Source organism: Corvus hawaiiensis, chromosome Z (assembly GCF_020740725.1).
Source record: "Corvus hawaiiensis isolate bCorHaw1 chromosome Z, bCorHaw1.pri.cur, whole genome shotgun sequence".
NCBI classification, from domain to species: Eukaryota; Metazoa; Chordata; class Aves; order Passeriformes; family Corvidae; genus Corvus; species Corvus hawaiiensis.
Window position 1 is genome coordinate 10,848,580 of NC_063255.1, and position 26,739 is coordinate 10,875,318.

General features: G+C 43.5%; 1 protein-coding gene across 4 annotated transcripts; it reads right to left on the reverse strand.

The window, feature by feature from the left end:
- Positions 1 to 5,786: 5,786 nt before the first annotated feature.
- FBXO4 (F-box protein 4) lies at positions 5,787 to 26,739 on the reverse strand. Of its 4 annotated transcripts, none has more exons than XM_048291945.1 (7): positions 26,554 to 26,739; positions 26,205 to 26,440; positions 24,344 to 24,564; positions 23,272 to 23,347; positions 22,571 to 22,749; positions 8,628 to 8,736; positions 5,787 to 6,036 (listed from the first exon to the last, which is right to left on the reverse strand). In XM_048291945.1, the coding sequence occupies exons 1-7, from the start codon at positions 26,728 to 26,730 to the stop codon at positions 6,006 to 6,008; spliced, it is 1,029 nt and encodes a 342-aa protein (XP_048147902.1). In that variant the 5' UTR covers positions 26,731 to 26,739; the 3' UTR covers positions 5,787 to 6,005. The 4 variants fall into 4 exon arrangements, with proteins under 4 accessions (XP_048147902.1, XP_048147901.1, XP_048147903.1 ...); XM_048291944.1 differs by lacking the exon at positions 5,787 to 6,036 and adding an exon at positions 7,686 to 8,238; XM_048291946.1 differs by lacking the exon at positions 5,787 to 6,036 and adding an exon at positions 7,686 to 8,478.

Sequence of the window (26,739 nt, forward strand, 5' to 3'; positions counted from 1 at the left end):
GTGGTAAAGATTGTCCCAAGACAGTGCTATTCCCTTTGAAGTGGTGAAGAGGAACCACTGAGCTGCTCGCCCATGTCCCTCTCCTCTCCACAGTCAGCTCCAGCTCCAGCTTCAGCTTTGAGCTGTCTCTCATGGGCTAACTTAGCAGCCTCGTAAATTTCCACCTCTGGGAGGGCAGCCCAAGGCTCTTTTCAGAAGACAGCTTTGCCTCAACCCTTGAGTCAAGCCCCACAAGTCCTTCTCACATAGACACCCGCAGCCGCAGCCCTGCAGATGCCCATGTGAACTGAGCGCCGTGGGACACACGCAGGGTCATGCCCTGCAGTGCCATTTCTGAAATGCCTCGGCTGCTTCCGAGGGAGCTGACACGGCTACGTGCCACTGCAGCAGGAAAGTACCCCTGGATTCAACGGCGTGCAGCAAAAACCGCCCCCGGGTTTCTCTTTGTCCTGATCTTGTGTGTTGCTCTGTCCAGCTGCCAGGCCCTTGGTTTCTGGCTAGATCTCTGTTCCTTCCCACTCCCTATCAGGCTTGCTGCCCATCCAGAGCGTCTTCAGCAGTCTCCATCCTGCCCCCAGCCCTGATTTTCTTGCTCCCTCCTGCCCATTCTGCCTCTCGTCCTCTTTCCCTGCTGCCTCTTCCTGCACTTCTGGTTCCGTCCCTTGCCCCGCTTTTGCTCTCGCTGTCTCCCTGGTCTGCTTCCTGCCCCTGTCTCTTCTGGCTTCACTTCTCGGCTCCGCTCCCTGCGCCACGCTCAGCCCAGACTGCCAGGCGAACTGCCCCGGCAGCCGTTCTCTGCAGGCGGGATGCGGCGGGGAGCTCCCTTGCACCGGCACGACCTGCACGTCGGCCTTGGGACAGGGGCAGCTGCGACCCCGCGGGAGCAGCCGGAGCAGCGGCCCGTGAAGCGCGGCCGGCACAGCCCCACAGCGCCGTGCCCGCCCCTCGCGGCCCCGTGCGAAATGGCGGCAGCGCGGGCAGCGCCGCCTCCGTGCCGTGCCACATGCGGCAAGCGGCTTCGGGAGCAGCGCCGGCGGTCTGGGGACACTGGTCGCAGAGCTGGTGAGGAGCCGGCGAGCAGCACAATGCCGCGCAGTGGATTAAGGGAGAGACTAGGTGTGTAGCGAGTTAGGGAACAAAGAGAGGTAGTGTTCATCGCTGCCTCCCTTCGCGGAGGAATGGAGGGCGCGAGACCCAGACCCAACGCCGAGGCAACTGGGCAGTGTGCCTGGGTTCTGGGCAGGCGATGTCACCAAGAGACCCTCCTCCAGCCTAGTACGGCCCTCTGCTCATTCCGCGCTTCAGCCGTCATGGTGGGCAACGATCTGTGCTTGATTCCAAAAGATGGCATTGGCTGACTCTATGCAGCTGATCAACTGGAGACTGCTTCTGAGCCTTGGAGACACCCCAGAGTTGTCAATGGAAAGTTGTCAATGCCTGTCTGCTTGCAGCTATAAACACCTGGGGTTTATTGGTGCTTCCTGGGCAATTATTACCAAAGATGTTCTGTAAGGCCTTCCAAGAGATTCTGAGCCTTGGGGGCCGTGCACGCGTAAGTCATGAATATTTCCTTCCCAGAAGAGCTGCTCAGCTGAAGAGCCGCCCATGTTAACTCCTAGCTACGCCTTTGTGTGTGTCCCATGGCAGTACCTCGTGGTGTCTGAGGACAAGCAAGAGGGAGCTCAGGGCCTCTGGAGGACTGCTGGAGGGATCTGGGGCACACGGAGTATTTTCTTCTGCCCCTTGCAGTGAACCACCGGGGCAGACACAGGAAAATCCTACAGGTGAATGAATACCTTGGCTCCGAGGCCGGCGTTCCCAGCAGAACTGGCGGGGTTTGACCGTGGGTCGCTCTACAGGACACCAGGCCTGGTGGTGGGCACACGGACTACGCCTGCCTCAAAGGGGAAAAGGATCTTTGCTCAGGAGTTAGTGGAGCTTCTTGAGAGAGCTTTAATCGGGGTTGGAAGCGGACGGGGAATAAACCAGGCTCATTTGGGAGAAGCCATGCTAGAGAGATAGTAGAGGAGGGAAGAAGTGTTGTCTTCAAAGGTCATGAAACTGTAGCAAAACTACTGGAAAAAGCAGGTTTCTTGCCAGAATGCTGTCAAGACAGAAATAGTACCAAAGAAAGGCACGTGCACTTGGCTTTTCTTATGCAGCCTTCGTACAGGGCTTTTGAAAGGGATTTCTGGGGAGCACGACCAGAGTGCCTCTGCATTCCTATTCACAGTGCTGCCTCCCAAAATACATCCACCCTTCTCTATCATGCTCCTTCCAGGCCTGTGCAGAGTGAGGAAATTCAAGAGGGGGAAGGTCCAAGAATTCACAGGTAACAGGAGTACGTTGGGGAGCACTGGCAGAGGGCCAGGGCCCAGTGATGATGTGAGGTCACAGACTCCACTTTTTATGAGGTCAAAGAGCCCCGTTTGCTGTGAGGTTCCAAAGCCCCACTGTGCTCTTCAGTGCTCACTCTGGGCAACAGTGCAGCAGTTGCAGCAGCAGTTGCAGCAGCAGTTGCAGCAGCAGCAGCAGCAGCAGCAGCAGCAGCAGCAGCAGAATGTTGCGAGCAGGGGGGGTCATGGTCCTCACCCACTACCTCCTGCTCCTCTTTCTCTTGGCCTTGCAAGCCCAGAATGCCCACAGTGCTCCAATACATGGCCAGGGAGCAGGTAGGCACACAGGGACCAGCAGCCAGCCCCAGGTGGCAGCAGTGGGGCCAGGGCTAGGGCTGGCTGAGCCAGGAAGCCACCATGGTGCGGGCAGTGGGGCAGACACGCCAGGGGAGGTGTGAGGAGCTGCAGCTGCTTCAGGGTGCGGCGTGGAGAGGGGGTCCTAAGGAGCAGGGAGATGGGGAGTGGCAGTTCAGGGCCAGAACCTCGGCACTGAGTTGTTGGTTATCCATCACTCGGCACTGGTTATCCAACCTCCTGGCCAGGCCCCAGGGCTGACCTGCCTCCAGGTCGTGTGGGCATGCCATGGCTTTTTATTCCTGTGAGAGCTGCCAGCTCAGTGTCCCAAGGGCAGCCAGACCCCCCTGCAGCTGTGTGAATACAAACCTGCCAGTGCGTGCCCTGTCAGTACCTTCCACATCCAGGTCTTGAGGTGTGACCATGGGAGCAGTGCACGTGATGGGAACTTCTTGTGGGTGTTTGATTGTAGTTCTGGACAGAGAGGGTCCACCTCCAGCTCCTCAAAGGGATTCCATGCTGATTCCGAGCTGGTATCTCAAACGTGAGTAGTTAGTGTGTATTTGGATTCACTGAATTAGCACTTCTTTTTCTTGTAGTATTCATGGGAAATGTACCTTCATATGATAATGTCTTTTTATAAATCTAAAATAGGTAAGGATTCCCAGAAGATACCTGTAGTTCCAAAGGGTCTCCTAAGAGCATTGGTGAAAACTGCATCTGGTTCGTATAGCCCACTCTGTTGACCTGGGAAGCTGAACTTTTGGTTCCTGTAGGGATGTGCTTCTTGTCTTTGGGGACAGAAGGCTCCTCACTGCCACTTGTCAAAGTGTCCAGGCCATGTTACTGTGCTCCTGGTAAGGAACAGTGACTTCTTTTTAAAATGTCCCATGTTCTTTCTTAAGAGACAGATCATAAGATTGTGCAGAAGGAGATCTTTCCAATGGGAGAAGGTGACAGCGTGCCAGGCTCAGATGAAAAACAAGAGGCAATGCAAGACACCAGATCACTTGCTCAGCCTAAGGGACATTCAGGAAGTGAGTGCTTCGGAGATGTTTGCTTAGAGAAATAGGAGCATTTCTGCTGTATCCCTGCAGTGCTCTCCATGGATGACTTGCAGGTGCCTGCAGCCTGGAGGAGCCGATGGGAACAGTGCTGGTGTAACTGCTCTCTGACACACACTGGGCTCTTCTCCATGAGAACTTTATGGGATCCCTCTTGTTCCCTTGTGCTGAGACACCAGAGCCAGAGGAACTGGTCTCTGAAGACAATAATCCTTGGGCACCTGAAGCGCACTGTGAGGTTTATCCCTGGTGCAGAGCACAAACGTTGTCTCTTGCGTTGTCTTTTCTCCTGCCAGGGTCAGCTGCTGGGCAGAAAGCCAAAACTGCTGAACAGTGGAAGCTCAGCAAGAACTACATCCTAGTGTCTATAGCAGTCTCGGCTGTGCTGCTGCTTGCAGGAATGGTTGGGTATATAGTCATGTATCAGCTGCTGAAGAGAGACACGTGAGTTGGCTTTTCCCTTGAGTTATTTATTGCTGCCATTGGCAATGAAGTGTTTGCACAGTGCTGGAGTGCCAGGACAACTCCTGGCAGTGCTCTGTGGAAGCCTCCGCCATGCAATCCTTTAACTGTGCTTTCATCTCATATCTGAGGAGTCTTCTCGGAAATCTGTTTCTACAGGAGGACCCAGGGAGACAAAGAAGTATCAGCAGAATCCAGTACTTACTCTTTTTTGGACAGCAAATATTAGAGTGAAAACAAAGGCAAAGCAGAGTGAGAAGAATGCCCAGGAGGGATCAGGAGAGCCCAAGGCAACAAATTCAGCAACAGCTTCCACCTGTCACCAGAGATCTTTGTGGCAGAGCTCACCCAGCTGTAGAAGACCATGTGTGCAGACCCCTCGCCTCTGCTTACCTGTCTCAGCTGCCATTTGTCTGACAGTGCCTTTTCACAGGTGTTCTAGGTGACCTAGATGTTTTTCATATATATATTTATATATAGCATTATATTTCCTGTATGTCAATCTTTGCAGTCTGTGTTACTGTTTTTTTAAGACCCGACAACCTGCATAACAGAACTTGTGTGTTTTGCCTTGGATTCATGGAGGGGTGATGTGCTGAGTTCCGTGGAAAAGAGGGAATGGACACATGCAGGCACTCTTTTGTTTCTCTCTGGGCTCTGGATGGGATTGCCAGTCACAGGTCTCCAAGAAGTTGCACTTTGTAATTAGAAAATCAAAATCCTCTGGTACCATTTAGATTGCCTTGATCATCTCAAATCTTCATTTCATCAATGTGCAAAAAGACAGAAAATGTTTACATCTTTGCTGTACTGGCAGAGCTAAAAAGGAACTTCATGAGACCACCAGGGCTGACTGCCCTTTTCTGGGAATGCTCTGATCCCTGATTCAAAAATCTCTTTGTTGTTCCAAGAGTTTCATAGTATTGGAGGTTTCTTCCTGGAGATGGTGTTCTTGCAAATCTCTGAATGAATTCAGTCCTTTCTGAACATTGGTTTATCTGTAAATACACCTAGAACATAGAAGCTCTTCTCCAGTACGATTCACAAGAGCCTTCTGCCATTCCTTTTGATATCGGCACTCACAAAGGCAGTGGTCATTTGCTTCACTATATCACTTCCTTCTCTAAAAATTTACATCTACTTTCCTTTTTACATTGAATTCATTTTCCTTACAGAAATCCAGCTGTTCTTCTAGTTTTATTTCAGAATTTCTGAAGGCCTCCAGAGAGAGAAGGGGAACCTTAAAGTTTGTGAAGCACAGGGGGATGGATGACCATTGCCTTGGTCCTGCTGGCCACACTACTGCTAGTCCAGGCCAGGTGCCACTGCCCTTCTTGGCCACCTGGGCACACATTGGCTCATGTTCAGCTGCTGTTGACCAGCCCAGTCCTTTTCTGCTGGGCATCTTTTCCAATTACTCTGTGTCCAGCCTGTGGTGTTGCCTGGGGTTGTTACCCAAGGAGCTGGAACTTCACCTTTTTGAACCTCTTGCCACTGGTCGTGGCCCATTGATCCAGCCTGTCCGGATCCCTCTGCAGAGCCTTCCTGCCCTGCAGCAGATCAATACTCCCACCCAACTTGGTGTCATTCACAAACTGAGGGTGCACGCATCAATATGTCCACATCATCAATAAAGATATTAAACAAAACTGGATGCCTGGTAGACTGACTTTTGACATTGATGTAATGAGTTTCTTTACAGACCCAAAGACATAAAACAAGGAGGATCCTTTTGAGAGGGCAGAAAGCCACCAGGCCTCTGGCCTGATATATGCAGGCATTTTCTTTCTCAGTAATACTGCTGCAGGGCATCTCCATGCCTAAAAGGTCAGAACAAAATAGCAGAATAACAAAATACTAAACAAACAAACATCCTGCTGTAGGTAGGATATTCTTTTAGTTCTTCCTTGCCCATGATGCAGCAGACCCTCAGTGTTGCAAGGGACAGTGTCAAGCCAGTGTCAAGCCAGTGTCAAGTGACACTGTCAAGGGACAGTGTCAAGCCCCTGCAAGAGAGGCACGTGGGCATTCCCACTTGGCCCAAAGCGTATATTAATCCACGGAATTCTGCACTCTTTGGCGTGTGGCGGCGTGTGGTATGGCAGCATGGCATGGTGTGCAGCAGCATGTGGCGGCGTGGCCACAGCGGCAACGGGGGACCCTCACCACCAGCAGACCAGATGGAGGGGAGCAACGAGACGTCGTTGGGACCCTTGGATGGGTGATATGCTTCCATCTAACCCCTGTCACCTCTCCCTGTTCCCCCACCCCCCACGCACACTTCTTTTTCTTTCTCTCTTTCTTTTCTCTTCCCTTCTCTTTGCCTCTTTTACTATCAAATAAAATACATCCATTTTTTGGCAACAACATCTAACCTCGTTTGGTTTTAATCTCATTTCTGGGGATATTTTGAACCTTCCAGGTTCTTTCTGGTTTATGCTCAGAGACTTAGCTTGCTTTGCTTTCCTGGGTCTAAACTGGATTGCAACAGGAACCCATGCAGCTTATGGCTTAAACCATAATCATTAATCAAGGTGAAATAGTAAGTGTCGGGAAAGTATTCATAAAGTAGTTAAATCTCTTTTTGTGGCAAATTCTTCTACTAGTCACATAAGAGCAACTATATTTGTGTTAAAAAATGCCAAATGTTCCCAGCATTGCTGCAGTCCCTGTCATTTTTACATTTAGTAGAAGGCGTATCAGTTTCAAACTATATCAAGTTTCTTTTTAGTTTTAGATAAATGCTTAGGCTAACAGGTGACAATAGCTGATTGCAGAGATGGTATAGATTCTTATCATACTGCTGTTGATCCTTCTCAAGTGCTGTGACTGTTTTTTGCAGGACGATGTGAAATACAAAGACTTTTCCTGTGTGTACTTTCAGGCTTATTAGTATCCCCTTTTCAAACGCAGGCTGGACTAGCTGACCTTTAAAGGTCCCTTCCAACCCCAAACTTTCTGTGATTCTATGGCTTCGTGTCACTACAGTGGCAGCTCTTTAGTTCAGTGCCTTCTGTTCTTTTTCAGTGACAAATACATTCACTGTCATTTCTGCAGCAGAGAACTAATTAGGCAGCAGTGGCACTCTCCCTCATTGTCCTGAAGAGAGAAATATTGAGGATTATATGTAGAATTCTGTTAGAGAGAAAGAACTTTAAGCCTGTGAATCTGGCTGTTGACCCTTGCTTTGAGATACTCTGTATGCTATGACAGGGTGTCCCAACAATTCCATTCTACATTTTTAATACATAGTGTAGAAGTCACATATTCTTTCCATTGCAATGCCTGCATATGATGGAAGAAATTATTACCACATACCTAAAATTATTTTCCAAGCTTTTCTGCAAACTTGTCCCATTTAGTTAGTTTTGGGGGAAATGACAAAACCACTGATTCAGTCTTTTTCTGGATTTTACAAAATAAATAGAAAAAAAATCCCAAAACCCCAGGACAAATTAATGGGTCTTACTTTTAAGAATGAATTTTTAATACTCTTTACTGAGTAGTTTTCATGAAGAGTATCACAGCTATTTTTAACAATACAAAGTACTTTCCTTCAAGACAGTGCTAAAGTTCCTTATTTCCGTACAAAAATAGTGAATTTGATGCAGTTTTTAAAAATAGCTCACAGATTTTCTGGAAATGAGAATTAATTTCCTGAAAATTAATTAATTTCCTTTTTCACCTATGGACCAAACACTGAGACTGTCATTCTGGTATTCTTATGGGAGTTGATTCTGAACTAAGAGGCTTGGACATGCATTGAAATACATCTGGCTTTTTTGCCTTTTAAATTCTAAGAATTCAGTTGTTCCAAGAGAAGCACCACAGAAAAACATCTAGACCATCCAGTGTCTCTCCCAGCCTCCAACTCATATTTTTGCTTTAGGTTTCAGCTTCAATTTTTATTATTTCCTGTTAGCCCAGCAGACTGTTGCATGACCCAGAAGCTCACAAACTCTTTTCAAGGGCAGTACACTCTTCAAAGTGTATGAAAATGATGATAATCAAAAGAGTGGGACCTAGAATTCATAAAAGGGATATTCAGGTAGAACATTTCTAAATATATTTTTCAATTATCAGACTTAAGTAAATCATATTTTCAGGTGATAGATTTTCCAGCTTCTTTTCACTTCCCATGATTTAGTGATGTAATAGAAAAAAGAGTCTTTGATTCTTCATAATAAAATGAAAGAAGCAGCAGTGAGAGTTTACACATTCAGGTTGGACAATCCTGAGACACAGGGAAGATCACTGTTTACCTAAAGCAACATCAGAAAGGGAGTGAGTAAATACAGAAAAATGTCTTAAAAGTTTTGTTTTACGGCGATGCTTTTATCACTGTGCAGAGTTTTCCACTCTCATCCGGTCCAAGCAGTGCCACTTAGTTTTATCCCCCTGTGTTTCTTACCTCATAGTTAAGTAGTTACTGCACTGGAGTAAGATCAATCTTCGTGGTTTTTGTTTGAACAGTTCATTGCTCAAATTGCTCCCACCCCTCTGGCTGACAACAGTAGGTGCTGCAGAAATAAAAAAAAATAAAATCTGAGTACAGAGAATTTGATAAAGAAACCATGATTCACCTACATAAAGAGATGATAGATGAGCTGGGCTTTAAAAATGTGCAGACAGAAAAGAGACAGACACACAAAAAAGGACAAGGAGGAGAAATTATTAGTGTTAATAAATGCAAAGATATCGTGACTGCTTCAGAATGTCTGAAAAACAAATTTTTGGGGGCCAGGAAAATATATTTCATGTCCAGTCACTGTAGATAATATATCTATCTGCTAGAGATGGTAGACTAATCCACCACGGCCATTCCAAAGACCTTATATAAATGACTGATGCTGAAGAAATAGAGATGTGATGAGCAGTCAGAGAAGGGAAAGAAGACTAGAAAGCCTGGAAAACCCATGGAAGGTGCAACTTTGAGAAGTACAGGTAATAAAAGAAAGTGAAAAAAACTCAGAACTGGAAAACAACCAGGATATGGAGCATATGAGGTGTGCCTCTCTTCATTCGGGTCAAGCCTCTTGCAAGCAGGGTTGGAAGTAAGGAAGAGGAGAATGACAGTTACCAACTGGAAGAGGTGTCCCTGTGCAGATCAATAAAAATGCATTTGGTTCTTGAATCGAAGTAAGTAGAGTAAATAATCAAACAGCAGACTTTGCCCCTGTCATTGGTATTGATTGATGTCTTTTTGACTGAAAATTATACTGCTAATTCCTTTTTATTTAATTATGAAACCAAGTTCTTCTAGCTTACCCTGGTCAGGGAGATTCCTCATTATGCTGTAGATTGAGTTATGCCAGTAGCTGAATTACAGGCTTGTAGCAGTTTGCTAAAGAGGGAAAATCACTCCACCAACCCCAAAGAAAGTAAGCAAAGGTGTTTCTTTTTCTATCCAGAGGTGAAGTGGTGAGCACAGTATTAGATGAATTGCAGGCCTCAGTTTCTGACAGTGAAATCAGCCATACAATCAGTTGTCCATACAATCAAATAAACCTAGAGCTTCAACATCAGCCTGACTAGAATGCTTCAACTGAATAAGAAACAAATTTAATGAATTATTCTATCTATCTATCTATCTATCTATCTATCTATCTATGTCTTTCATAATTTCTAAAGGAAAAGTAAGGCACTCATTTTGCAAAGGCTCACATGCTAAATTTCAGGCATATGAGTACTACTGACTTAGATGATCCTTCTCACACATGTGGTACTTGAAGGGTCTGAATTTGTAGTCAGATTCTACAGCACATTGAACATATTAAAGGACTAATAACACTGACTTTATTACATTTATGGCAAAACTTCACTCTTATGTTCTAAACTTTGAAATAAACAGTCTGTACAGGAACATCTTATTATTCTGCAAACAGTGGAGCAACTTGCCAAGGGAGCAGCACTGTGACCTTGGTGTGTGATTGACAGCGACAAACAGAACAGAATATTGCCAGTATCCAGATAAAGGCAGAGTATAAGCTGGGAGTATAAACTGAGCACTTTTTTACACCAGACTTTCAGTCTGTCTCAAAGAGCTAAAACAAACAAAAGAATTAAATATTGTAAACCAAATTCTTAGGAGCAGTGGTGTTGCAACATGCTAAAGTAGCACAAAATCTCCAAAATGCTCTCTGATGATCTCTCACTTTGTCTCTGTATAGGGACTTTGGGTCTCTAGGTACTCTCAACAACACCCTACTTAAGTATCCTTGAATAGTCATGTGATGAAAACCTTGGGGACAAATACGGGGGGGATTTTTTACTGATTCCTTGATCTACATGAGTGAGTTAGAGGATCCCAATCCTCTCTTGACTTGAGACAGCAGGAACGTATTTCAGTGGATTCAGGCTACATCTATGCTCTATTTAAAAACTGTCTCCGACTCTTTATCAATGTGACTGGGAGTAAATTTCAGGATTTGGGTGGGTCCAGTGCTCTGGAACCTCAGAGGAGGTGAGGCTGCATTACTCCTTGTTATGGCTTGCTGCCAGCTGGGATGGACAGTGTGAGCTGTAACCATACAGTGCAGTCAAGGTGCAAACACTATCCCAGTGCATCTCTTTGGGTTGTGCTGCATCTGCTGTCTAAGCAGCCATGTCTAAGCATGGTCTGCAGCTTGCTGAGGCCAGGATGTGTGTTTCACAGAGCCCTTGTAGTTACACTGTGTCAAACGGTGATCCAGGGGGAAATAAAAAGACTTCATTCAAAGATTTAGCGAATTGGATCTCTATTTTGGAAACACAGTATTTGTTTATCTTACAAGACATTGTCATTTAAGGCGTACCTTCTGTGAATTTACTCTGGGACTGTTTTACAGTATTTTATCCCAGAGTATAAATCCAGTGTGCTGATGCTGTTTTCCCAGAAAAGGGATATGTGTTGCTGGCATAATTTGATCCACTTCAAATGAACAAAGTACTCTTATTTTGGAATAAGGGTAGGAATAAAGCCTTCTTACAGTTTTTCAAGTACAGCTATTTTTTCTGAGTTCAATATCTAATTGGAGGCAACTTTGGATTGTAGGCAGTCTGGCTAGGTATTTCAGAGGTGTTAGGAAAATGATATGCGTTCTGAGGAGTGATGCTGTAATTGTTGTGCCCTAATTGTTGTGCCAACTTCTACCTGCACTCAGATAATATGAAGCTTGACAATCTCTAGGTGCGTTGCAAGCCCCTCACTGGGGCAACCTGACCTTTCTGGCCATTGCAGGGAATACTGTGACAACATTGATAGTCCAATAGCCAGTTGTCTTCATTCCACTTTGATGTGCACAAAACAAGACCAAATTAGCAACATATAAATGCACAGAAATATCCAAGAAGCATTTTCACTAAGAATACAAGATCAGACTTCATGGATTTCACTGCATATTGTGCCATAACTATTGAAATTCTGTGGATGTTTCAAAATTCCAAGACCTTCCTTTCTCCTGGTGTATTCAACTCTGTGTGCTCAAATATGGGATAAATTTATACATGCAGAAAGTGGTTAGAATTTGGAGAGTATTCCTGGCATATAGCTGCCCCTCTGAGTGCAGGATCTCACGTGGTCCAGCTGAAGCACAGCTCTGTGTTCTCTCCCGCACCTGACTTCACAATTGTGATTTGCTTGGCAAATCACAAATCAGGCCAATGAATTTAATCTGGTGCACAGACTAGAGGGCAGGAAGGAAACTGTTGTGCTGGAATACTTAAAGACTGGAGATGCATGGAAGCTACTATTGAGGGAAAAGTAAGACCGGATCTAGCTCAGCATGTTAGGCTTGAGGGAGTCACTCAGGTGGCAGTAGACACCCATAGACAATAGGCACTGTGGAAACATCAGCATCAGGTTATTGAATGTTAGCCAGAATTTTCTGTGGCTGTTGGTTTTAATTGCCTGCCATGAATCTTGTTGGTTATTGTGTCAGCGGTTTCCAATGCCTCTTTTTCACTTGGGGCCCTCAAACTATTTAACCCCTCAGGCATACCAAGACACCCCTAAAAATCTTTACAACAGTATGTCCTTTCAGTCTTTTTTTTTCAGTTTATTTGTATCTTATTAGCTACTTGTGACTGGAACAAGTGATCAGAGAATAGTGGGGGGTCAAAATGTGTGTCTGTACACCAGCTGATTTATATCAACTCAGTTCCCGTGTTAAAAAGCAAGTTAGAAAACATAGTAACTTGGTAGAATTTTTGTTTGTTTGTTTTAGTGAGCCTAAAAGCAGTTCAAGTCTGTCAACTGAAAAGAAGGATATTGATACTGGCTCAGCAGCAATTCTTTTCAATACAAGACTGAAAAATGCTTGAATTCAAGTACATAATTCAAACATGTATTGATGATACTCAGAGTTACCTCTCTTGTTTTAGATGAATGTAGCAGGAGTCAGGAAACTGGGTTCTTTGGTTTCAATAATATATACTTTTACAAAATTTGAGTCTCTAAGTTTGGAAAAAACCCCGTGAGATTATTTTAATATTGTTCGTTAGTTAAACTTGTAATTTGCATTTATTTTGTTGCAAATAGTGTGTGCTTTTTCAAAGAAGCTTGATGTGTAACTGTGTCAGTGCATCCTATGCTATACAGCCCAAGGTCTGGGTGTGTGATGAGTGAAGGTTGTTTTCTTAGAAGAGGATTCCCAGGTAACTCTTTTACTTAAATCCTCATGATTCAGATTCAAGAAAAAAATTAATTCATCCCACAGAATTTAATGTACAGCATATATGCAGATCAAATTTAACCTATTTCTTTCATATGAACTAAAGGTATGGACACTGTTTTAAATCTTCACAAAATTTAAGATAAAGCCAGCTGAATTACTGAGGGAGTTGCCTGTTAACGCCACCAGTCTTATGAGAGAAAGTTCTAAGCAACTGGTGTCTCTAGATACATTTAGGAAACTTGTATAAAACCTTTCATAAAAGATTATTTGATTCAAGTAGAGAATTTTTGTTCTTGGTTTTTTTTCTTGATGAGTAGCCCTTTTATGTTCCCATTTATGGAACGTGTCTCCCATGACATCAGGCATTCATAATTCAAGTCTGTGGGGAAGACATGAGAGATAACTCACCAAAATGATATTTCTTTATCAACAGAGCACTATGGATTAAGATGTACAGCCTTCAGTCCTCAGTTACTACATAACTACCTCAGTTCCTTTATTCTTATGTGGGAAAAGTGTGGCTTATTGTTATCACCTTGTAAAGAGTAATATGAAATAATTTCTTGAATACAGTAGGTCTTTCTGGGTTGTCATCAGGATTACTTCACAGTGAAACACTTTACAGAGCTGGGTGGATACAGTTTTCTGGAACTGTATCAGAGTTTCATACTTAGAGCTCTTGTCTACCAGTAGTTTGCATATTACGGAGGAATTAATTTTGAGACTCTAAGACTAGTATTGTTCAGCTTTCTTTTGATGGAGCAAATGACTTGATTGATTTCAGCCCTCAGGAAAAGACTGAATGCATTTTTCTCCCATAAGGTGACTGACTCTGCATGCTGTCACACGCAGGCTGGTGTTCCCAGAGATAGTAGGCTCCTTGTGCAAGGACAGCCAGAAATATTGCAAGTGAGAATACTGTTAGCCCATTCGGTGGGCTAACGGGTGATTCAGAAACCTCCTGATGATAAGCAAAGTCCTGCCTCCAGTAGGGAACACTCTGTGCATGTGTGCAGGACAGGTGACTGGTTTTGGAGGAGCTCTGCAAAGGCGAGCTGAGGTCCTGGGAGACCCATGAACCTGGATTCAGTAGTGTGCCCACACAGTGACAAAGGCTACATTGAGGACAAGTGCTCAATTCCCCTTTGCCCAGGACTGGTAGGTCTGAATCTGGAGCAGGGTGTCCAGTTCTTGTTGGGGTCCCTCCCCCGCCGTGTAGCCCTGGGAGAGGGGCCCTGAGGGCACAGACACGGGGCTTCCCTGCCCCTGCTCAGCCTCGTTCCCATTGGTTGGTTTGTGTTCCCTGCGCGGGCAGAAGGACCCTTGGTCCCGTGACTGGAACAGTTCCTCGGCAGAGCTCCGGCCATGCGGCTGGAGAAATAAACATCTCTGAAACATCTAGCAAGAATCTGTCTGTCCATATATATTTCCTTTCCATGGGACGCCTGGTTTGGTATATGCATGTTGCAGGAACCCCACTGCAACATAATGGTGGGGAATGCGGGCAGAACGATCCCCGATCTCTAAGCGACTGATTTGTGTGAGTAAACCCTGGAAACTTTGGATTCCTCTTCTTGGTTTTGCTTTGCTATTCCATATCTAAACTATGGAGAAACCGTGGGAAGACTCTTGGCTCTCAGAGCCGCATATGGACATTTATCTTAAACTTAAAATGATTCTTGAACAACGATTTGTAAATTTTATCTTGATTCAAGCTCAAAAAGAACTGAAACACTTCCTGGCATGGTTGCTTAAGAACTTTTTCTATGTTTCTTGGGATTTAATTCTTACCAAGGGCTTTTGGAAAACCGTTTGGACACAGTTAATACTGGAGTCAAAATATATGCCGATGGAAGAATATTTTCGTGAATATTATTTAGTTACCGAGACTGTTGAGCAATGTCAGCTGTGTCCTGGCGAAGGGAAGCCTGGCGCAGGGACCGTGCGGCCCAGGCCACGTGCACCGAGCGCTCTGCGAGCAGCAGCGAGGCAGTTCCCGCGCGCGGGCGGAGCCACGCGAGCCGCAGTGTCGGTGGTGGAGCGAGGAGCGGCGGGAGTGGCAGGACCCGACGGTGCCCGCCCGGCCCCGCGCAGCGCGTGGTGGAGCGAGCCCCGTGAACGCCCGGCCGAGAGGGGCGGCACGCGGGCGGTGGCTGGCGGCGATGGCGGTGGAACGGAGCCGCGCCCGGCCGAGACGCGCGCTGGAGCAGGGCGCGGGGGGGTCGTCGCTCGGGGGCCTGGCCGAGACGTGGGTACAGCGCCCGGCAGCGGCAGCGAAGCTGCGACCAGAGGAGGCGACGCACGGAGAACTGAGCGGCGCGGCCCGGCCCGGCCCGCGCAGCCCCGAACGCAACCCCGGGAAGAGCGCGCGGGCACCAGCAGCCCCGACAATTCCAACACGGGAGCGACCGAAAGAGAGAGCAAAGACGCAGCGAGACAGAAAACAGCAGCCACTCGGAAAAAGGAAAAGATCATAGTAACTAAGACCTTAGAGATAGTAAAATGGTATAATGTTAAGCAAAATTATGGTTTTATAACAAGGTATGACAACCAGCAAGACATATTCGTGCATAGAACTGCTATTAAAAAGAATAACCCTGAAAAATGCATCCCAAGCTTGGGAGATGGAGAGGTGGTGGAATTTAATATTGTACTAGGGAGAAAAGGGTTACAAGCATCGCAGGTCACTGGGCCTGATGGTGTTTCTGTAAAAGGCAGTATATATGCTAAAAATCGTAGTCATGTTAGACAATATCTCCATTTTAAGTCCCCCCTACAGTCTCCCTTTCCTAATCCCACCTTTCCCTTTTACCCTATGTCCTATTACCCCCAGTGTATTCCCAATCCGTTTTTTCATCCATGGTTTCCCTCACAAAACCATGCTTTTGCCAGTTGTTTCCCCAAAAATCCCTTTCCAATGCCGAGTGGGGGATGAAAAGGGGGAGGGAAGAAGTTAAACCCTCTCCTGCCTCAGTTTCCCCACAAAGCATGCTCAGAGTTCTGTCTCCCTTCTGTCAGCCCTAAGATGTTCCACAGAATCTGATTGGACATTTATAGACTCAGGAGGGTGGCTTGTTTTGTTTTGAAACTGTTCTTGTTATGTTTATCCAGTTGTTTTCATTCTCCTTTTATTAAAATAAAATGGGTGAGGTGTTGGGGTCCCTCCCCTGCCGTGTAGCCCTGGGAGAGGGGCCCTGAGGGCACAGACACGGGGTTTCCCTGCCCCTGCTCAGCCTCGTTCCCATTGGTTGGTTTGTGTTCCCTGCGCGGGCAGAAGGACCCTTGGTCCCGTGACTGGGACAGTTCCTGGGCAGAGCCCCGGCCATGCGGCTGGAGAAATAAACATCTCTGAAACATCTAGCAAGAATCTGTCTGTCCATATATATTTCCTTTCCACGGGACGCCTGGTTTGGTATATGCATGTTGCAGGATCCCCACTGCAACAAGTTCTAAGCTTGCAGTATGAGAGATACAAACCAGAGAGAATCCAGCAAACGGCCACTAAAGACACTTAAGAGGCTGGAGGAAGGAACCTTAAGATGTTGGCTGCCTGGGAACCTTGGCCAGTATTGCCCAGACTGGCACCTGTGAACAGCTTCTCAGCACAGACAGGGTAATGCTGGAGCAGGAGTGAGCTGATGCAGGTGAATCAGGGGGATGGGGAAGCAGAGCTTAAATGATTTGCTAAGTTGTTTGTTAGAAGCAATGCATACAGCTTGCTCAACACTTATTGTGCCTACCAAAGCAGGATGAGAAGATATAAGACTATTGATAAAGGGAAGGAATCTTGACCAAAGATCCTGTTTTCAACCTAACTTAAACCAGCCTTGAAGTTTGGACTTGGGCCAAGGACATAAAGAGCATGCGCAGGGAAGAAAGGTGAAAAGTTCAGAATGAGGAAGACCCTTTACTTCATCTGAGGAAGACACTTATCCATGTCAGCGACCCCTGCCCACGACCACCAGATAACACTGCGCAAGCACAACGTGGATGTAAATGACTTTTGGGCTCATTGTAATATGAGGCGAGGTTAGGAGGGGCTAGGTGATGAATATGTATAGGTGTATTGGGAAACTCAACGAATATGGAACTTGTAGCCCGATAAATACCAAGCTGAATGCAGCTGTCAGTACGCATGGCTTTGGAGGAACTATCCCCCATGCGTCCCAGCGCTGGAATAAACATACCTACTTTACTACTTATTCCAGTAGTGGAGTCTTTTCTGCATATCACAGGAGGTATCTAATCTCACTGCTTCTTAAATATACCCCTTATCCAGATCTACTGTGTTTTATTGTTTGTTAGGTCTCTTCTGTATGCCTACTACCTACATTCTTGATTCCAGTTTCGTCCTCCTAAAAGAACTGAGGGCAGCCTTTGTTCAGACATCCTCTGGGCCTGAGGTTTAAGCACAGGCTCTAGCTATAGTATCACCTTCTGTAACTGACCAAAGAGTGTTATTTCTCAACTTGTGTATTTGAGGAAAGTAATTTATCCAGAACCACTAGTGCTAGAGTGGCATGCAAAAAACACACTAAATCATAGACATCAATCACTTTGCAATAATGTCAGCAATTATTTCCGTATGTTTTCCTGACAGCAACTCCATCTATTCTCTTTAGCTGTGATATTCATGCTACCATACAAAGTGATATTGACAATACCCATCAGATTAAGAGGCAGCATATTCCCTGTCTACAAGCTTTTACAAAGCATGTTGATTTTCCCATAGGTTTTTCTATAACTGCACCTGCTTCTTGCACTGAGAAGGGAGTGCAATTGATTACTTGAAGCAATTTTGGCAAAGGGTTTAGGGACACTGTCTGGACAGCATCAGGGCTGAGGTGTATCAGCAGTGCCATCCTGCAGGGCTGGATCCCTCTGACGCTGCAACTAGAAGGGTCCTGACACTCCTGCTTAGACCCTCTGTGACTACCCAGGGCTGCTCCAACATCGTCACAACCTGAGAGACATGTCATCCGTGACAGTGTGCTCCCTCTGTCATAACAGCCTGGCAGGTGCCCCCAGCCACTGCTCTGGAGCTGGCAGCAGGCATTTCTGTTACTCAAAGTTTCAAAGATGAGAAAATTAGCATTCCCATAGCCACTTTCTTTTTTGGAAAGCTGCTCAGGTGAAGCTTCATTAACTGAGTTTTCTTATAAATCACATGTATTGTTATTTTAACCTTTTATTTTAACCTTTTATTTTGGGACCACTATTTAGATAAACAATCTGCCTCAATGGGCAGGAAAGCAATTTTTTTCTAGTGCTGTTAGAATCCTTCATCCCTAGGAAAGAAAGATTCCTGGGATTCAGATCCTGATTTAATTTTTCACAAACCCATCACAGTTGCATCTACCCTGATAAATACAAAACCAATTAGATTTTAAGTGATTTTCTTTTTACATTAAAATTTTTAAATACACTTAAGTCATGTTCTAGTATTCCATACCCAACTATTTTTGAATTTTTAACGATAGTCCCAAGCTAAACTGATTACTGTGCTTCTAAATCCAGCAGACTCAGGAATTTAAATAGTAGGAATTGTGAAATCTAAAAGGCTGTGCATCTCTGCAACTATTCACTGTATGTACGCTCAACAGGCTGCCTGCCTCTTCCACAGCACGCCTCTGTGCACCTCAGCTGCTCCTCTGGACAGTGCACAGGCTCATCTTCCTTGCCTGTGCTGATCCACCACAGCACTCCATCATGGAGTTCTGCGACTGCAGAGGGTTCTCATTGCCACTGGTTTTTTTCCAGACTGCACCCTTCAAACCTGTAATTCTGAAAGGTATCCTAGGTTTAAGTTAATCTAAATGACGTTAAGAAAAATTATGTACTCTACGTTTTCCTAACCTTTTGAAATGACAGTGAGTTAATATCTGTTAATTAAACTGGTAACATACAATAATGTTGTTCATCAATGACTACTGATGTCAATTGTCATTTGTTATGACAGTGTGATTGCAGTATGTGAGCACACATGAACACATGGAGGGGGCTTAACACACACAGAAAGACTAAACATTGTTTAAAAAAATCATTTATTCCTCATGAAGAAAGTAGAATGAGGATCTTACATAACCCTCCCATAGTCATAGCAGCTAATACAGCATCAGGTTGCTGCATTCAATCCCCTGCATATAAACCACTATGAAATTACTCTGACTAGCAGGAAAAACACATACACCCAGTCACAAAGCATGGAATTTTAACCCAAATACTCGTAAATCCATTGTGTCTGCTCTATTTTAAAGGGCAAAACACACGTACACTTAAAAAAAAAAAGAGGGATAAGCCACAGAATTTTCATTGTGCATATTCCTTTGGATTTTCCTGTGAAACTCCCGTATGTCCTGATTAGAACACATACAACAATTATCTAGAAAGATGAATTAATTGTGCAAAAAGACGAAAAAGAGATACTTTCTAGTTCATTAAAAATTTCAAACATCTTCTCAAATGGAATGACATAGCTGTGTTGATCATCAATCATGTATCCCAGATTAAGGGCAGTTACACCTGTATGTGCACCATGCAGTCATTTATCTAGGTACCAAGAAAAAATTGTGAGACACTTGAATTTCCATGAAGATAGGAGAAAAAAAAAAATCCCAGAATAAAGCAAATAAATGCACAGAAATCCAAGCAAAGTTTCTGAACATTCCCTCAGTAATAAAAACAGGAAAAGGCAGAAGACTATGACTATCCCAAAAGACATCAATATGGAAAACACAATTCCAGTTTTAAAATGTTGCTTTGCTTTTCATAAAAATTTTTGCAACTGTGTGGAAAATTTCAAGACAGGTACAATTCACATCTGCAAATAGCCACAAATATTTGAAAAACTGATACTGTATGCATACAATGAAATCCTGGAGTACTAATGATTCTACTTAACATTTGTTCAAGGTATCAGAGGCACGTCCAGTTCAAGCTAATGATTTCAGTGCAAAAGAAAGCAGAAGATGCTGAAGTCTGTCGTGGTTGGTTAATAAGTAAGATCACAATAAAGAAACAATTCATACACAGCATGTTTGTTTGCTTCTAGAATTTTGGTCTGGGCTGACAATCCTCCCTGCTATTTTTTGTCTGGACATTTTTTCTAGAAAAATACAGGAGAAGTCAGTCTTTTGAAATCAGGAGTTACTGTCTTTCTGTCAGCCTTTTACTGTACAACCTACAGTATATTTTCTTTGGTCAGGAAGTGTCACTGTAAAGATCTCCACTGAATATATTTACTACATGTGTGATAGGGCTGTGCTGATAAACTAATGTAGTGTTACATATATATTTACAGAAGATATTAGACCATCAGATATATTGAGAAAAGATTGTGCTCTAAAGGCCTCTGGTTGAAAGAAATAAACCAAACCAAAGCAAACCAAACCACTCAGATTGTCCCTCCAAATCACTTCTTCATGGCAACTGGAATCCAGGCAATCCTACTCATACTTCTAATTCAGGACTATAGTTGGAAGAATGTTAAGGATTTAAGTATGTGCAGTGAAATAAATGCAGGTTTGCTTTTTAATTTTCCCTTCTGACAGTACTCTGGCAGGAAGGACAAGATTCTCACTTCAACTGAAATGCAAACCACCAAAGGGTTTATACAGTGCAACAATGCCTAATTCCATTACTGTGCATTTTTACTATTTGCTTCTTCCAAGAGCCACTCAATTCCATTTAGCAATCCATCTAAAGTTGCAGCTACAGTGTCCTGCATCTGTGGGGGGAAAAAAAAAAGTTAATGTAGTACTAGAGATAACAACTAACAGGATCTAACAGTATTTTAGTATCACTGTGTGTCTATCTCTAAAGTCAGAAACACTCATAATCAAATCTAAATTTTTATCACTAGTGTAAAGGTCCTTTAGACAAAAAAGGTTTTATAAGAGTAAGAAGACAAAAACCCCCCTCCTATTAGGAAAGCTTTCACTCTTGGTATCAGGGTGAATTTTTTTCAATTGTTCCATCAGCTATTCTGGAACATTATACTTTATTTACAGATGGCAATCCACTTGAAAATTTTTATTGTACCTCTTAGAGCAAAAATGCTGCTAGCTTTAGACTTCTATGCGTATTATTAACACTCCGATTTTGTAATATCCCATCCAGAGGCTGTTATAAATGGTATGTTGTGTAAGAAGCCTATAAACATTTTCCTTATGAAAACAAAGGAATTATCTCAAATCAGAGTTTTTTCTGATTAAGTTATTCTTCAGCTGCACAACATCAACAAAAATTAATCCTGTGTGGCTGAACCATGGTGATAGATACTGTGCTTGACAAGCATAAAAAAACGGGTTCAGGACCTCTGGACCTCAGATCCTAGGTTAAAAACTGATCTGTCAAAAACTGAAGACTTTAGATTTAAATGAACTGAAGCTTCCTTACTCCCTTCAAGACCATCATTTGTCCTTCCTTACATTCTGGTTCCATCTAAGTCTCTAGTGTGCTTTTGGGCAAGTCACTTAGTTCTTTGTGTTCAGATAGGCTAATGATTCACCTTAGAGGACCAGACAAACTAAATCCTCCACTTTAGCAGAGGGCTCGTGTACTAGAGTTGAAAGCTGCACACTTGCTTAGGTAGGTATGGTTCAGGAACATGAAAGCCTAAATTACATTTCAACGACAGAAAAACAGAAAATAAAGGTTTAAGAGCAAGTACCATCCAGGGCTGACGTAGCAGATTTAGTTGCAACTGATGTGCCACGTAAACACACGGAATTCTTTTCACACCAGTGTGAGACACACAGGACAAAACCAGGAGAGGCCTGTTCGGAGGCCCGAGGGCTGGATCAATCATTGCCAAAATACGAGCAAGCTCCTCCGGACGATCATGCTCTAAGAAACAATTTTTAATATATGAATCTTAAGTATATGCAAATACAAGGTGTTTTCATTTTTGGGGTTTATTTTGTTTCAGAGGTGATGAGACAGAGGGCTGGAAAGGCCAAATAATCTTGTTCTGCTTATCACAAGACTGATTCATCTGCCCTTATGTTACACAGATATTAATGACATTTGATGTTATTTAAAGATCTCCACAGACTCTATGGCAGCCTATTTCAGTCCTAACATGAGAATGTTTTCTGAGTACCTCACAGAGATCAAAATTTCAACAAGACATTCAGAAATACTCATACACTGCACAGTTAGCAGCTCTTCCCTACTGAATGCACTTTTCTCCTTAGTGTATCCCTTAAATTTTTTTTCACTTGCCTCTTTCCTGAGCTAGCCCTTTTCCTCCATTCAAAGCTGATGAATGTAAAGACAATTACCATAATTATTTGGATTACCATCTTACAGGACTAACCTGATTTAGACTAACTGCATTTTTTACTGTTTTCCTGGTGAAGGTTGTTTCTGGGCTATTACACCACAAACCATGTACTTTGAGGTTTCTCCTACACATACGCAAGGTTTTTGTTTATTTTGAATTGTTCTGTTTTTTATTCCAGATAATTTCCCACATGTAATGTAGATAGCAGCAGTATCAGTATATGCCATAAAAAAAACAAGGGGCCATAACCCCTAGGACAAGAGAGTGTCTAGGACAGGAGACCTCTTCAACAGGAAAGCAATGATGAAATAGCAGATTTTGAAAAGATCAGAATATGGATTTTGATGTATTGCATATTTTTTGTAATCTAACACTCCAGTTACTCATGAAATATAAATAAGAGAAACCCCTTACCTTTTTGAGCTTCTGCATTGGCAACATAAATGAATCCATCAACTACTTCGCACACCTTCCTCACTTGAGCTATTACACTGTAGTGCACAGCTTGCTGATTCCCTACTATGCTGTTCTCTTGGTAAAACATCTTATTCACAGCAACAGCTTGCTCTTCCCTTGCTCTCCTCCTTTCCACACTGAAAGATATTTCAGTATTTCAGTAGTCAGGTTAACTGAGAATGCCAAAACTGAGTCTTTGAAAGTCTAGGTGGCACAGGAAAAGGATAGGAAAACGGGCTGAGCCAGGAAAATGGTTTCACTTCTCCCTGCCCCCTCCTGCCCTGCTTTCTTTCCGAGTGCACATATAGAGGTGGTTAGCAATCTGCAAGATGTGTATGAAAATAACACTCCAGGGTGAGTAGAGAATGTTTTAAAAGGGACTCAACCAAGGTATCAAGAGGGATAGAGGCACCTGTAATGCACCTGTCGTACACCTTTGGTACGTAAATAGTTTGGAAAAGCTTTATTATTTCCATGTGAAAACTCAGAGGTTGAAAAAAGAAAGGAAAAACAAAGGCATGCATTGAAACTTCAATTTATAAGGGATATCCATGCATGAGAAAGGGCACATGAAAGTCACATGACAAGATTACAAAGAGAAGTATGAAACAAATGAGAAACTGTACTTTTTATCTGGTGGAGAACAGATCTTATCTTACCTCGTGGTGGAATACAGTGTCACAATATTGAATTTTTGACTGTTGTTAAACTGAAAACTGACTCCTGATCCGATTCCTAGAGGGAAAAAAAATGAATATATGTGATTACAAGTATTTGGCTACTGAAAACAATTAAGTGGTAGTTCAGAAATTCCAGTGCTGCCACAAAATTAATATATTCAAGCCTAGATATTGCTGTTAGCAGTAGCGGATTTACTATTTTACAATTAAACTTTATACATGCTCCAACTGATCAGACTTTTAATTTAATGAAAATCAAGTCAATGGTATGAAAACCATTTCCATATTTTTGATTATTAGACTTGAACCTAGAAATCTAAATCAGAATGGAGCCAGACTTGTGTTTATTAGCTGAAACTGGCATAGAAAAGGCTCCAGTCTGCTTATGACAAGCTGCATTGAAAAGGACATATGAGAGAAATAAAAACCCACTAAAAATAATTTTCATGCTCCCTATAAATACAATTTAATTATTCTAATTCTGCTATGCTGAAGTAACCATTAGGTAAAAACTAACACACTTTTGTCTCTGGCTTGGACTGAAGTCAAATTAGACTTTCAAAGCTACTCTTTTAAACATAAAAAAAAAAAATCCCTCACCTGCTTTTGTAACTCTTCTAAATAAAATTTACATCATTTGATATCAGAATACCAAATCCTGTAAGAATCAGCCTTGAGTTCCTGTATAAAATCACAAATGTGTTTTTTAGCCACTTACTGCAAGCAATACTGAAAGAAAGGCCTGTCTGCATTTATCAATTACAACAGCAGCTGTAACACAGAATTTTGGATTAAAATAGAGGGAGCAAAATGATTCTTCTGACAATGTGCAAATTTAATCGTAAGTCCACTGAAGCTGTTAGTTTGTCCCAAATGTTCACTGCATGTATCCTTCTGACCAAATCAGAGAGAAAATGGTTTGTTTTTACCATGATTCTACTGAATGTTAAGGATACAAAAAAATCATTCCTTTTTTTCATTTCTCCTCCCAAGTTTTTTGTGTTGTATCTATTTACAACATATGAAGGCCAAAAGCCAAAACCATCATTACCATGAATTTGTCTATGAGGTAGGCCAGCTACTAGCAGAATTTCTGGGCATGTCATCATCTTTTGTACTAAAGAGTCATCCAGCTCTTCCAAACCTGGCCCAAACATAGCAAAGCGAGGTTCTGCCTGAGTGACCAGTGAATGCAAAAAGGAAGTCACAGCCCCATACCGAGGACGGCTCGATTTCAAACTTCTTCTACCCTGAGGACAGCTCCTTTTATATCTGCGTAAAATAGATGCAACTAGAAATTAAACACAAAATACAAAAGAGGTATTAATCAAACAATATAAATTGATTTAGGTCCCACACCTCTCATGCTTCGGTACTGGTACAACTCAAAGCATAGGTCAAAAATTATAAAGGTCCAAACTGATGGTTTCAAGCACCAGTAAAAAGCAGGCAAAGGCATCAGTTCTTCTGAAGTCCAAATGCTGCTTTTTTGGACCTTAGTATACACTTCTATCTACAGATCTTTCAGTTTATTTAAAAAAAAAAATTCACAAATTCCCTATCCTCACTGAATACACAATATAGGTAAAATAACATAAAAGCAGAAGATTCACATTAAAAATTAAATTTAAAAAATGAACCTTATGAGTGCATTTTAAACCTTAATTAGACTGCTTTTGTGTTATCAACAGGTAACCACCTGAAAAGAATAATTTTCCCTGTAGGTACAGAGCATGCAAGCTGTGGAAGGAGACAAGTGTTTTCTGCAAACTTAAATCCTCGTTTGGTGTGGATGCTAGAAGGCATGGAAAGACTGGTAATTGAGGCGAAGAGTAACAGACAGACATCCTACAGAAGCAGCTTCAGTCTGCTTCTGTAGACATGGCAGGCTGCTGCTGGACAAACCACTTCAAGGAAATACCAAATGTGTGCTACTTAATACCCACACTGAGATGCTTCAGTTGAGATCAGCAAAATCGCTAAGTGCATGCGGACACAGTGGAAATCAGTAACAGGTGGTTTCAAATAGGTGGTTCAGACCTAAACAGATTCAAATCTAATTTCAAAAGCAGTATATATTTTGCACTTCAAATTCTGGGCATATTGTTCCCATCTGTTAAGTGGGGCTGAAGGGCACAGAAATTGTACAAGTTGATGCACTAACCACGAAGCAACATACTAAGCACCACCTTTGGAAAATATAAGTGCAAATAGATCAAAAATCCCAAACAAATCCACAGAGCACTACTGCAAATTAAGGGGACTGAATGAAGTTTAGAAAAGAAATCACCACAGAATCATCTACTTGTCTTAAGAGCTCTTATCAGTCATCTAAACACATTTAGTGTGTTGCTATGCTTTTCAACTATACTACCTGAAACCAGTCTTTGTCTTACAGCTTTTGACAATCAGAGCTAAAACAATACAACTTGTTATTCTGTGCACATTCTGTGCACTTTTCTATTATTAGGTCTTCCACATAAGATGGAAAAAAAAAAAAGAAGATTCATTCCACTTGCTGTAGTTTGAAGACTTCCTGGTACTTTTATGAAAATGCTTACCGTAGCACTGACAGTAAAGAACACTTCTTCATCAAGATCGACGGTATGCAGAATTTCTGTGCCATAGCAGACATGCAGTTTACAAAAAGCTTTAATTTTTTATAGCACTAGCTTTGTCTTTTTTACAATGTTTTACATTCTTTTTGAGTTCCAAACAAAAAGAGCTGACCAGACCGTGGAACAACAGGAAATTGTGTTTCCAAATTAAACAATGAATTTGAGACACATCACAATTTAAACAGCAGCTTACAGCAGAGCTTTATTGCTGTAAATATGAAAGATGCCTGGGGGCTGAGTTATTACTGCTGCAGGCACACTTGGAGTCATGTAAGAGAATACGGGGATACTTACACTGCCATGTAATCATACAGTGCATTGTCGCTGACCTCTGAAAAGGCTTTATTAAAAATCTCCACATCTGGGAGTGATTTCCAATCAACAGATGTCCAAGAGGGGAGATCTCGCAGGAGAAAATACCTCCACAACAACGGGTCTTGCACAGCTGCCCTCCAGTAACAACTTGTGCTTCCTAAACGGCACAAATCTTGGGGCGAGAGGAAGGACATGATGTTCAGCTGCACGTCGATCTGCAAACCATTGAGAGCAGCGGTGTAACGACTCAGGAATTCAGCAGCGAAGGACAGGGCGGGACGCAGCGCTTTGCTCCCCCCGCCCCGCCCTGCGACCGGGCCCTACTCACCGGCAGCATCCGCAGAGCGCTCTCTCCCTCCGCGCCGTCCGGGGGCGTCGGGAGCGGGGCCGGCGCGGTCCCGCCGCGCTGGCGGGGGCCCCGCATCCAGCGCTCCCGGAGCACGCGCAGCCCGCCCCGCACCGCGGCCTCCAGGCCGGCGCCGCGCGGCTCCGCTCCCGCCGCCATGGCGCGCCC